At 39.9% G+C, this 14398-nt stretch overlaps 1 protein-coding gene across 1 annotated transcript in view; it reads right to left on the bottom strand.

Moving 5' to 3' along the window:
- Nucleotides 1-14398, bottom strand: part of SPIDR (scaffold protein involved in DNA repair) — a 276652-nt gene that overhangs the window by 222140 nt on the left and 40114 nt on the right. Inside the window, exons 4-5 of the mRNA XM_070382423.1 lie at nt 12761-12940; nt 9222-9382 (exon numbers count right to left, since the gene is read on the bottom strand). Coding sequence (XP_070238524.1) covers nt 9222-9382; nt 12761-12940 — 341 coding nt within the window. The remainder of the gene's footprint in view (nt 1-9221; nt 9383-12760; nt 12941-14398) is intronic.

The raw sequence follows: 14398 nt of genomic DNA, 5'->3' as shown, positions 1-14398 counted from the left end.
CTGCAGCCCCCAGACTCTAAAGCACAGGCTTTAGAGCACACAGTAGGAGCAGCAGCACAGGCTTAGTTGCCCTGTGACATGTGGGATCTTCCAGGACCAGGGATGGAACCAGCATCCTGTGCATCAGCAGGTGGATTCTTAACCACTGGACCACCAGGAAAGCCTTGACTTTGTTTCTTAAATGTAATGTTTCTATACTGAAATCTTCAAAATATAATCAAACGAAATCATGGCTAAACACTCCCTATATTTTCCCTTTTACAAGCATGAAATTTTCATTTTATATAAACATAATTACATTTTAGAGAGGATTTCTAAAATGTGTGCTTTTGATCATCATAATCAAATTCCGTCAAATCTACATGGATAAATTGGGGAGTTCTCAGACATTAACAATTAGTACATATTTAGTTACATCAATTTATTCTGATTCATCATTTAAAATGATTAAATGTTAAATTACATGTGTTACATTCAATTTTTCATATAATATAAACAAAGAATTACAAACATGCTCATTAAACTTAGAAATACTTTCAAAGTCTGCCAGATTACTTTCTAAATATCCTCTCAAGAAATATAAAATTTTGCTAGTCTACTTTTATTAAATTTTTCCCTATTCCATATTCTGTGAGATACTGAATCATTTGTTCTGCTCTTACTGTTAAAAATACACAGACAACATCTGTTTTGTAACAATGAATCCATATTTGAAATTTGAAAATCACATTTGCTTTCTCTTTAAAACTACAACTTTCAGATCTTGTTTGTCATCCAGCTTATGTTGCGCACCTTCAACAAAACTCCAACTCTCACTCAGGTTATCTGATATTTATTAAGCTACAAGCCTGTATTTGCATAGGAATCACTATATAAAGTACAAGAGAATTACATAACAAAGCTCACTTAAAGCCAATTTTCTTCGTGCTTCCTGAAAAATGTAGGTTAGTAGAAAACTCACTGCTGTATCTCTGCTGCCCTCTATAGGAAGGGTTCTTGGAAGAACATAAAATAAATGGAAAACCCAGATAACAATACTGAATAGGAAGTCACAGCAAGAATCAATTAATCACATGTCCTAAAAGGTGACATTATGAACTGAAGCTATGATCTTTTGATTTTCATCATGCTTTTCCTCCAGGTTGCATAACTGTGCTACATTGCAGGGGATCATGCTACACTAGTTAGAACCTCATTCTGCATTTACCAGCTATGTCTCAATCCCCTAATCTGCAAAATGGGGCTAATAACAACATCTACATAACATGATCAGCACTTACCAAAGTGTGTGGCATAGAGCAATAACTCAGAGTTACTGTATTGTTATTAATGGTATCATTGCTATTACTATTATTGGCACTATAACAAAATGGACAGGACCACAGCTGTGAGCTATTTATCTTTTCTTTACTATTCTGCAGAAGTTCTCACTATATTCTGGATAGAAGTGTAAAGTGTCCTTTAAAAATTTTTTTAATACAAGTAATGCACGTACATGGTTCAAAATTCAAAATAGCATAGAAAAAAGTTGCCTCAACGCAGAGATTCCTCAATGCAGAGACAGTCCATACAGATGTACATTCTTTCCATTTTTCTACACAATTAGTCTATGTTTTTGTCATTTAACAAACTATTTTGAATATTTCATAAGCACACAGACTTATATCCTTCTTATACTTGAGAAAATGTTTTATCAATTCCACTGACATATGAAAGTATCACCACAATCAAGATAAACCTTCCCAATCAGCCCCAGAACTGTGCTCTTTGTCCCACTGTAATCCATCCATCTCCACCCTCATTCCCAATAAACCACTGGCCTGCTCTCTCACTAAAATCATTTGCACTTTTTAGAATTTTACATGAATAGAATTATACAGTATATATTCTGCCTCACTCATTTTAAGGACCTGAGGCTAAACTGTAATGGTCGAATTACATGGACCTTGATTCTCAGGCTGTGTGGGGAGCCACTGAAAGTATAAATAAGTAAATGATGAGGTGATAATGCTTATTAAGATGAATCTAACAAAAAGACATAAGCTAAGAAATCAGTTATGAAGCAAGGAAACAAGACAGACAACAGGGGAAGGGGCCCAATATAGGGAAGAAGTGGTAGGGATGCTGTGATTTTGAGGCCAAATCTGCATGACCTGATAATGAGTAGATTAAGGCAGTGCAAAAAAAAAAAAAAGAACTAGGACCAAAACACATGGAGAACATGAGCCTGGATTAGAAGGAAGAGGGACAGGACTTGGAACTCTGAGACTCGCGGTATGTTTAGGACATCCACACAAAGATGTCATCAGGCAGTTGAAAACCCACATGGAATTCAGGATGGCAAGGGGGTCAGAAAAAGACTTAACAATGAGCAGCTTGAAGATAATAAGGATAATAATTGAGTCTTTGTTCCTATACCAGGAAGAGAAAGGAGGAAAAGAAGGCAGGAGTTAAGGCCACAGAGAACACGGCTATGACTAGGCAGACCACAGTTTCCCCATCACAGGAACGCCTCCCAGGGCCTGCTTGGAGCAATCCATTTTTTGAGTCACTTTTTAATAACAACGTAATATGTCATATTTTAACATATATAACTACTAAAAAAAAACAAGTGCACTTGATGAGAAACTACATAGAGAAATACTGAATTTTTTAGATAAAGAGCGAGCCACGGACTTCCCTTTTCTATCACCATAACTTTCAAAGTTCTCACGTGCGTGTGCAAGCTGCTTCTGATATAAGAAAGCAATCGACGTGGATCCTGAGGCATTCAACCACCACCCAATACTTTCGTTGCAAGGTTTCAGAGCGGCCTTGATGATTATAGAAATAACCTGGTCACAGTCACATACCTTTAATAATACACTTTCCTGTCTGAAAATAGGGCATAACACCATTGACTTCACAAGCTTGTTCTAAGGCTCAAATGAAAAATGTACTGCTACAAACTCCATGCTGAAACCTAATCCCCAGTGTGATGGCACCTGGGAGTGAAGCCATGCTGTGTGGCCCTCATGAATGGGATTAATGCCCTTCCTGGAAGGTCCCAGGGAGACCCCCTAACCCCCTCCATCACTGAGGACACATGAGACGACAGCTATCTAAGAACCAGGAAGCAAGCCCTCAACAGACGCCATATCTGCTGGCTCCTAGATAGCAGAACTTCAGCCTCCAAAACTGTCAGAATTTCTGTTTTATAAGCCACTTAGTCTATAATATTTTTGTTACAGCAACTCAAACAGACTAATACATAAAGCAATTAGTACAATATAAGGCCCAGTAGATGGTCAATATACATGATCTGATTCTTCCTCTTCCTTGAGGGAAAAGCCAATGACTTTTCTGTCTTTTATTATTATTATTATGAAATATATATATATATATAGGAAAGAAGGAAATAAACTTCTCCAATAATTCTACCACCCATAGACACACACTTCTCATAAACTATACTTATTCAAGTGAAAAGTGAAATTGCTCAGTCGTGTCCGACTCTTTGCGACCCCATGGACTGTAGCCTACCAGGCTCCTCAGTCCATGGAATTTTCCAGGCAAGAGTACTGGAGTGGGTTGCCATTTCCTTCTCCAGGGGATCTTCCCGACCCAGGGATTGAACCTGGGTCTCCTAGATTGCAGGCAGACGCTTTACCATCTGAGCCACCACAGAAGCCCACGTCTTCAAGAGCTAGCCTGAAAAGTCTGTGTTGTACTGTAATTTGTAATTTTAACAAGGTGTGAATTTGAATTGCAAGCACTACAAGACCTGTGTGCACGAGTTTCTCAATTAGCTGAGTTAGTAAACCCCAGTCAGCCAACTGCATCTCCACCACGCACCATTACAGTTCTAACAGACGTGGTTATTTACACAACTTTCAAGTGATAAATATAACCGTAATTAACAAGAGTATTTCCCCCCAAAAAAGCCAAGAAAAAAATTTACACAGCATAATGTTATCAAGTTTCATCCACCTTGTACCACGTATCGGAATTTCAATCCTTTTGAATGCTGAATAATAACCACTGTGTATGAAACAGAATAGGATCCTGCCTCTCATTTGTAGAAAAGCTTCACCTGCTAGGACCTTCCCAAGTTCCAAAGAATAAATTTAATTAGACAAGTAAGAAAATGGAGGAACAAAGGAAAGCTGTCAAGCAACATAAAACAGTAACAGTTCAGCTACTGAACACAGTCAAGGACCTTCAGTTCTTCCGCAGGGGACAGAGGTATTATCCTGAGCACTGTCCTTGAGTCGTTCTGCTGACACTGAAACCTCACCAGGTGGAATAAATTAGCTGCACGCTGACCACAAGCACACAAGCCACAGGCTGGATGTTGCCAGAAGTGGGATGATGGTGACTCCTGACTACTTCAGCTCCAGCCAAGCAGAAAAATGTCCACAACTGATCAGTCACCCTGCAGCCCTGTCACTAAAAGTTTTGCCCTGAAAGCCATGGTGGAGTTTGGGTCCCTGGGACCCAAACTCATGCCTCCACGCTCAGCCCCAAACAGTGGGAGTGCCATGCAACAAAGGCTGCACTTGCCCTCACCACAACCCAGTGTCAACAGACTGGCTTTACTACACCAGAGCAGGCAGACCCAAGTTTAATTCCGTAACACACACACACACACACACACACACACACACATCTATATCTATATACAAAAACACACATATACGTATACACACATTGAGAAATGGTATATTTCCTGCCACATCAGTAAACAAGGGCTGGCACAGTCATTACCGATTGCAGCCACCACAGAAGATGAGCTGGTGAGCCCTGAGGGAACGCAGGAAGGAAGTACCTGCTGTCTAGCAGCCATCAGACTGCAGTCACCCCCCACACTGAGCCCTGAGGAAACTCGGGATGAGAAAACACAGGATACTGGCCCTAGACAGTTAAGATGTGTATCTAAGGAATGATTTAAGGGAATTCAGACTCTGGTATCTTCCCAAACACAGAAAAGCACTGAATTCCTTGAGATACCAGGTTTTCTTTAATTAACAATAACCTTTTGATGTTCAGACTACCTACCCTTTGTTGCATAACGCCTATATATTCTGACTACCCCTCCCCACTCAGCTCATTACAGCAGTTTATCTCGGGGTTACTTGTGATGCTGCCTTCCAGGCCTGAAGTCCTAAAAATCCCCACCAAATAAAACATACCTCTCGTCTTTTAGGTTGTGAATATTTTTTTAGTACACAATATACATTTGTTGTTGTTCACTCACGAAGTCGTGTCCATTTGCAACCCCATGGACTTAGCCCACCAGACTCCTCTGTCCATGGGATTTCCCGGGTAAAACTGAGGAATGGGTTGTCATTTCCTTTTCCAGGGAATCTTCCTGACCCAGGGATCTACCCGCGTCTACTTCCACTGGCAGTCGGATTCTTTACCAGGGAAGCCCAGACAATACACATACCCACACATTTTGTTTATTCCTTCACCTGATGATAGATATTTGGGTTGCTTCCACCATTAGGACACTGTGAATAGTGCCACTATGAACATTAAGGTACAATTTCTGTTGAGACCCTGCTGTCAAATCTTTGGGGTCTATGTCCAGAGGCAAAATCACTAGGTCATATGGTAATTCTACTTTAACTTTTGAGAAACCAACAAACTGCCTTCCAGAGTGGCTGCATCATTTGAAATTCCCACCAATCGTACCCAGGGGTTCCAATTTCTCCACATCCTCAACATTTATTTTCCCATTTATGGGTAATAGCTATCCTAATGGGTATATAGTAATATCTTATTATGGTTTTGATCAGCTAATGAGTAACAATTACGAACATCTTTTCATGTTCCAGGTTGCCTGGAAAGAATCCAGAATATGGCCATGATGGTATAATAGGAAATGGATTTATCCTCTTGCTTGAAATAACCAAAAGGAAAGAAATGAGACAAAATACTTGAAACAATGGCTTTCAAGACATGGGACATCAGGCAAGAAGAATACTAACTCCTGAAAGATGGGAAACAAAGAACTGAGCCCTACAATTGACCCAGCTTACTTTCCGGAAAGAATTTCCAAACTACACAGTGAGGAGGGGGAACTGAGGTGGAGACTACGTGGCTCCCTGAGTTGAAGGGACAGGGCCGAGAGTCCATGGAGACAGAAGGAGCTCGAGTTCATAGGCCAGAGCACCAGAAAAGCCAGAGCTGCACAGAGAAACCCAAACATCCCCCTCAAGTATTCGGCAGAGTACTGATCAGCATGTGCACATAAAGAAACTCTACATCAGGGAAAGAGTCCCTTGGGAGCAGAGAAGACCAGCGCCTAGAGTTCATACAGGGTCAGGAAACTGGCTGTTCCTGCTAACCCGGTGGAAAACCGTAATTCAGGGCATTACAGAGAACACTCAGGAAGGTCCTGCTTCAGCACTAAGACCTAAGACTGAGTACTCCTCCAGACGCAGAGAAAAAACCATGAAGCAACATTAAAAAGGATGAAACTGTTTCCAGTAACTGTACCACAGAGCAAAGCCTCAGAGTATTCAAAGAAATTTTTTAAAAATCTAGTACCCAACAACATAAAATTCAAAATATTTGATATACACTCAAAAATTTCCAGGCAGGTAAAGAAGGAGAAAAATACAACTTCAAATGAAAAGAAGTATCAATCAATAGAAAGAGACATAGAAATGACACAGATGATAGATTTACAGAAAAAGCCATTAAAACAGCTATTATAAATAGACTATTTATGCTGAAAATACAGATAAATGTATGATTGTGTTAAGGAGAGACATGGACAATGTAAAATGACTCATATCAAACTTTTAGAGGTGGCAAACAGCAGATTAGAATGACAGGAAAAAAGATTAAACTTGATATAACAATAAAAACCGCTCAAAATGAAATGCGAGAAAAAATGGGCACAACATCAATAAACCATGACATAAAATCAAGCAACCTAATTAATACACAGATAATTACAGTCACAGAAGAGAAGGAAAAGGGAAATCAGAAAGGAAAAAAAAAGTGCTGAATAAAGGCAAAAAACTCTTCAAATTTGATGAAAGCTTTGTGCCCACTTGTGAGGAAGAGAGTTAACTCAGCAGACCTGAGACAGGTGTCCCGCGAGCTCCTTGTTTGCAAGGCTGGTCCTTGCCAACCTCTGGGAACTAACCTGGATGTCAGGATGGGCCCACCATGCCCTAAATGATGTCAGGATGAGCCCACCATGCCCTAAATGATAACAGTGGCTCCCTGCGCCTCAACTGTGCCAACAATGCGGCTTATGTTGAATACCCGTTTTTCTTCCTGAAATCTGAAATTCTGGCAATGCTAGGCAGACAGCACCCCTCAGTAAAAATCCTGGGCTCAGAGTCACTGATGAGGGAGCCCCACTGGTAGACACAAGTGCACATATGTTGTCAAAACTCACTGCTGGAGCAATAAAGCATACCCTGTGTGACTCCACTGAGAAAGACTCTTGGAAGAGTGATGATTTTGCTTTTGTATGCTAAGTTCTGCATGTCTTCCTGGCAAATCACCGAACCTAGAAGGGAACTTGGGGATCCCAGACCAACCACAGATCCAAAAACTTGGCAAACTCCAAACAGAAAACTACATCTAAGCACATCACAACCAAAACAGTTTAAAACAGGGAAGAGAAATCTCAAAACATCAAGAGTAAGAATAACTGCTGGTTTCTTGATAGCAACTCTGGAACTAAAAGAAAAGGAAGCAGTGCCTTCAAAATTCTCAAGAAAAATGATTTCCAACCAAAATTCTATATAAAGTTTCAACCCCAGGTCAAAGTGTAATGACTGCATTTTCTGACATGACAAATTCCACAAAATTATCTTCCATAAATCCTTCCTTGGAAGCTATTGGAAGAAGTGCTCAATCAAAATGAGAGTAAAAACCAAGAAAGAAAAAGACACAGAATCCAGGATAAAGTTACTCCAAGCAGGAACAAGGTGAAGGGAATTCCCCGAAAGAGGGTGAAGAGCAACATAAGAGTGGCAAGGTTCACAAAGCAGAGAGGACTCTCAGGTGACATCAGAGAGGCTAGGAGTTTGTGAGAAATAGTTCTCCACAAAAACAAAACTAATCAAATGCTGAATATTTATTCATTCATTCATTATTTATTCATTCAGCATTTGATTAGTTTTGTTTTTGTGGAGAACTATTTCTCACAAACTCCTAGCCTCTCTGATGTCACCTGAGAGTCCTCTCTGCTTTGTGAACCTTGCCACTCAGCCTGGTGGGCTGCCATCTCTGGGGTCGCACAGAGTCGGACACGACTAAAGCGACTTAGCAGCAGCAGCAGCAGCAGCAGTATATAATCACAATGGAATATTACTTAGTCATAAAAAATAAAGTAATGCCATTTGCAGGAACGTAGACAGACCTAATCATACTACGTAAAGTAAGTCAGACAGAAGCAAATATCATATGGGACCACTTCTTTGTGGAATCTGAAATGACACATATGAACAAATATACCAAACATAAACAGACTCACAGACACAGACAACAGTCCTGTGGCTGCCCAGGGGAGGGGGACAGGGGAGGGATGGATTGGGAGTTTGGGATTAGCAGATGTAAACTAGTATATTTAGAATGGATAAACAACAATGTCCTACTGTATAGCACAGGGAACTATATTCAATATCCTGCGATAAACCATAATGGAAAAGAATATGAAAAAAGAATACATATATACACACATACATATATATAAAATTGAATCACTTTGCTGTAGAGTAGAAATTAACACAACATTGAAAATCAACTATACTTCAATAAAATATTTTTTTAATTTTCTAAAAACTTAATAGAATGCCTGCTATGTCTGAAAATCTTAATGAGAGAACTGAACAGTGAAAACTTAAGAGTTTTATTCATAAGTAAAACAAAGCAGCATAAACCCAAATAATTAACTCCATAAAAAAATGAAAGCTGTAAAGGAAAATCACAATTAGTAGTTGTATTGCTATGAATATTATTATTCAGAATTGCACATTGCTGAATCTAATCTGACTAGACCACGAGACACCTGTCCGGATGGAACAGAAGGATCCTGGGAAAGACCCATGTGTACCAGAGGGGAGAGCAGGTGAGAAGAGAACTCAGTATTTATCCATGTTTAAAAGCACATTACCAGCATACTATTTAGAGGAGTTGCAAACAAAACACCAAAGGCTGTGACTAAGACATGCCATGAACAGAATGGAAAGTTGGAAACAGTTCGTCCTCACCTTAGGAAGCTCAGGTGGCGTCTCTGCTGGTGTCAAAGAACGACTGCTTGCGCCGGAAGCACAGTCAGATATCTCCACACTTTCACGCTCTTCAAATTCATCACATTCACAAGCATCTTCCCTCTCACTGTCAATCTCCCAGTCAATAACCTGCAGGTCATCTAAAAATACAATTTTAAAATATTCTTAAATTGTATTAAATCTGTGTGTCCTCAGGATTTTTAAAAGACCCATGTTGTTCAACAATTTAAAAATATATTAAAAGGCAGAAGAAAGTATATTTCTACTTTTATCTATAAGCATCCCATTTCTCCCACCTCTGACTGCCACCTCAATTCTCAACTTCTATTAGCTGCTTTTCTGTTCGTCTGGAGTTTCTTCAGCATTACTGTTGATATGGAGAGAGTTTTAGTATCTCGATAGAAGATCAAACAGAAACAACATTCCCTGACACCAAAGCCTAACCCAGAGCAAGGCCCTAACTCTCCTCAGTTCTGTGAAGACTGAGACAGGTGCGGAAGCTACAGAAGAAAAGTTTAAAGCTGGCAGAGACTGGTTTGCAAGGCTTAAGGAAAGAAGTCACTTCCGTGACAGAAAAGTGCAAAGTGAAACAGTGAGTGCAGATGTAAAAGCCTCACCCAGTCATCCAGTGATCAGGCAAAGAGAATTCATGATGGTGGTTACACTAAACAACAGATTAGCAAATCAGGTGAAACAGCCTGCTACTGGAAAAGAGGCCACCTAGGATTTTCATCAGTTCAGTTCAGATGCTCAGTCGTGTCAGACTCTGTGACCCCTTGGACTGCAGCATACCAGGCTTCCCTGTCCATCACCAGCTCCTGGAGTTTACTCAAACTTATGTCCATTGAGTCAGTGATGCCATCCAGCCACCTCATCCTCTGTAGTCCCCTTTTCCTCCTGCCTTCAATCTTTCCCAGCATCAGGGTCTTTTCAACTGAGTCAGCTCTGCATCAGGTGGCCAAAGTATTGAAGTTTCAGCTTCAGCATTAGTCCTTCCAATGAATATTCAGGACTGATTTCCTTTAGGATGGACTGGTTGGATCTCCTTACACTCCAAGGGACTCTCAAGACTCTTCTCTAACACTACAGTTCAAAAGCATCAATTCGTTGGCGCTCAGCTTTCATTATAGTCCAACTCTCACATCCATACATGACCACTGGAAAAACCATAGGCTTGACTAGAGACGGACCTTTGTTGGCAAAGTACTGTCTCTGCTTTTTAATATGCTGTCTAGGTTGGTCATAACTTTCCTTCCAAGGAGCAAGTGTCTTTGAATTTCATGACTGCAGTCACCATCTGCAGTGATTTTGGAGCCCAAAAAAATAGTCTGTCACTGTTTCCCCATCTATTTCCCATGAAGTGATGGGACCAGATGCCATGATCTTAGTTTTCTGAATGTTGAGCTTTAAGCCAACTTTTTCACTCTCCTCTTTCACTTTCATCAAGAGACTCTTTAGTTCTTCACTTTCTGCCATAAGGGTGGTGTCATCTGCATATCTGAGGTTATTGATCTTTCTCCCTGCAATCTTGATTCCAGCTTGTGCTTCATCCAGTCCAGCATTTCACACGATGTACTCTGCATAGAAGTTAAATAAGCAGGGTGACAGTATACAGCCTTGAGATACTCCTTTCCCAATTTGGAACTAGTCTGTTTTTCCATGTCCAGTTCTAACTGTTGCTTCCTACCTGCATATAGGTTTCTCAGGAGGCAGGTCAAGTGGTGTGGTATTCCCATCTCTTGAAGAATTTTCCACAGTTTGTTGTGATCCACACAGTCAAAGGCTTTGGCATAGTCAATAAAACAGAAGTAGAGGTTTTTCTGGAACTTTCTTGCTTTTTTGATGATCCAACAGATGTTTGCAATTTGATCTTTCATAGATGAGCAGAAATCAGTGCTTGGCTGCAAAGCTACAAAGGACAGGCTGACCGCCTCGTTAGGGGCTAATGTAGCTGGTGGGCTGAGGTTGAGCCAGTGTTCCCCACCGTTCTGAAAATCCTAGGGTGCTTAAGCATCAAAGCTAAGTCTACTCTGCCTGTGCTCCAGTGACAGCACAACAGAGTCCGTGTGACAGCACATCTGTTATCAGGCAGTTTGCTGAGCACTGTGAGCCGACTGCTGAGACCTGCTCCTCAGAAAGATTCCCCTCAAAATACTAATATTCACTGACAATGTCCCTAGTGAGCCAAGAGTTCTGATGAAGATGTACAACAGAATGAATGTTGTTTTCATGCTTGATAACACAACATCCACTCTGCAGCCCATGGATCGAGGAATAATTTCAACCTTCAGGCCGTATGATTTAAGAAGTTCACTCCACAAGGCTACAGCTGCCATTGACAGTGATTCTCTGATGGATCTGGGCAAAGTCCACTGAAAATATTCTGGAGGGGAGTCAGCATTCTAGATGCCATTAAGAACATTCATGATTCGTGCAAAGGAAGAGGTCAAAATACCCACAGTGATAGGAGTGAGGAAGAAGTGGTTTGGAGCCTCACAGATGACTGTGAGGGGTTCAAAACTTCATGGGAGCAAGGGGCTGCAGGTGTGGTAGAAACAGCAAGAGAACTAGAAGTGGAGCCTGTAGATATGACTGAATTGCTCAGATCTCAGGATAAAATTCTAACTGGTGAGGAGGTGCTCCTAGAAAGTGGTTTCTTGAGATGGAATTGACTCCTGGTGGAGAGGCTGTGAAGACTGTTGAAATGGCAACAAAGGATGTAGAATATGACATAAACCTAGCTGATAAAGCAGCAGCAAGGTCTGAGAGGACTGACGCCAATTCTGAAAGAAGTTCTGTGGGTAAAATGTTACTGAGCAGCACTGCATGCTTCAGGGAAAATGTTTATGAAAGGAACACTCCATCGATGTTGCAAACCTCACTGTGGCTTTAAGAAACTGCCACACCAACCCCAAGCTTCACTTGAGTAGCCATCAACACTGAAGTAAGACCCTCCAGCAGCAAAAATGTAAGACTTACTAAATGAAGGCTCAGATGGTACATAGAAGTTTTAAGCAATAAAGTGTTTTTAAATTAGGGTGTGTCTATCATTTGTTTAGACATAATACTAGTGCACACACACTTACTAGACTACAGTAGTATAAACACATGACTTGTATGTGCTGGGAAACCAAACCATTCAGGTAACTTGTTTACTGCAACATTCACTTTACTTTACTGTGCTGGTCTGGAGCCAAACCCAAATACCTCCAGGTACTTTATGCTTTATATTATATTATTTATACTTTATATATTATTTTATATTGTACTTTAGAGAACTGGCTTTGATCAATTTTAACATGTTCAAGCCTAAATTGTCAACTGTAAAAATAATCCTGGTAATACCTACCTCTGAGGGAGTTATTGTGAGAAATATTATGAGAAAATGTTTCTAAAAGGTTGGGACTCAGTAATATCAAAATCAATGCTAAGTATTAGAAGAGAAGTATAAGTTATTTGTATTATTAAAACACAATATATAATAGAAATTAAATTTCTTTAAAAAATTATCAATTTACCTTCACTGGCCCCATCTTCTGGACATAAAATGTTGCTGTTACAACACCTGCCTGTTCTAGAATGATATCCATTATCTCTTTGTGATTTAAAAGCTGTTTTATCTTCATCTGACAGATCACTTCCACTAGAACTCCACGTTATAGCTGCAAGCCCACTGGTACTCTTAGAGGTGGTAGGTTCTGCAAAAGAAAAAAAAAATCTTAATGGCCAATTGATTATGGTTATTGATCAATATGAGGTTTAATACATGCTACTTTGCCAAAGGCACAAATATACAAAGTTCTGTTGATAGTGAAAACAATGTCTTATTTCAAATCTTTCCAACTAAAGGTCTATGAGCAACCTGGCTAAATTAAATCCAAACTACAAGAAGAAAAAAAATAAAATCAAAGTTATAAAAGACAAGGAAAATGACTGGAGCACAAATGAAAAGTCAAAAAATAACCCTGAAATAACTATAAAACTATAACTTTGTTATAGAACTTTGTTATAAAACTATAACTTTGTTATAGAATATTTCATCAAGCCTTAAGGGTAAAAAAGTTCCCCAAAAAACAAAAAATCAATAATTATCTACAAAAGGAATGCTTCTGTGTGCTTCCTTTACTATACCAGGAGCCCTGGTAACAGCAGTTTGCTTAAAATGCTTAACAGCGAACTTTTAAATTTAATTAACCTTATTTTCAGATTATAGTTGGTTCACATACAGTTGTCAGAAATAACAAGAGAGCCCTGGTATGCTTCAAGCAGCTGCTCCAGGGGTAACATTCTGCAAACTACAGTACAACATCACAGCCAGAATGCCGACAGTGATGCTGTCAAAACAGAGAACAACTCCGTCACTGTGGGGATATCTTGCACTGCCTTTTCAAAGCCAGTAACAGAGCTCGCCTCCCCACCTCAATTCCTATTTCCTAGCAATCACAAAGCAATTTTTCACTTCTCTAATTTTGTCATTTCAAGAATAACATACAAATGATATCACCTACATCCCCTTTTATCACTGGCTTTTTGAACTTAGCATAATTACCTGGACGTTCACCAGGCTGTTGTATGTACCAACAGTCACTTCCTTTTTTTTTTTTTTTTTTTAATTACTGAGCGCTGTTCTGTGGTGTGAATGAAGCACAACACGTTTAATCAGTTACCCCTTGAAGGACATCTGGATTGTTTTCAGTTTGGGGCTATGACGAATGAAGCCACTACGAACACTGTGTACGGGATTTCACGTGACTGCAATTTCATTCTCCAGGATGTCTAAGGGTATGCCTGTTGGACTGTATGGTAATTGCATGTGGAGCCTTATAAAGAACCGCCCAGCTGTGTTCCCGAGTGGCCGTGCCATTCTACAGTCCCACAGCACTGTGAGGGTGATACAGTTTCTCCGTATCACCAGCACGTGGTGTGCTCACTATTTTTATGTTGTCCATTCTACAGACAGGAAATCTAGCAGGAATGGAGCATCTCCACTGCAGTGGAACCAAAGTTTAACAGAAAATCTTACTGATATTAATCAGAACAGATTAGATATCTAATAAAAATCAATTTTCCTATTCACATTGAGTGGATAATTGAGTTATAATGCTAAAACCAAGGAAAAAACCCTTAACCACATTTCAATACACTATAAGAGATTA

Source organism: Bos mutus, chromosome 14, assembly GCF_027580195.1.
Source record: "Bos mutus isolate GX-2022 chromosome 14, NWIPB_WYAK_1.1, whole genome shotgun sequence".
NCBI lineage: Eukaryota > Metazoa > Chordata > Mammalia > Artiodactyla > Bovidae > Bos > Bos mutus.
Note: the sequence above shows the minus strand (reverse complement) of the source record. Positions and strands in the feature narration are given on the sequence as shown.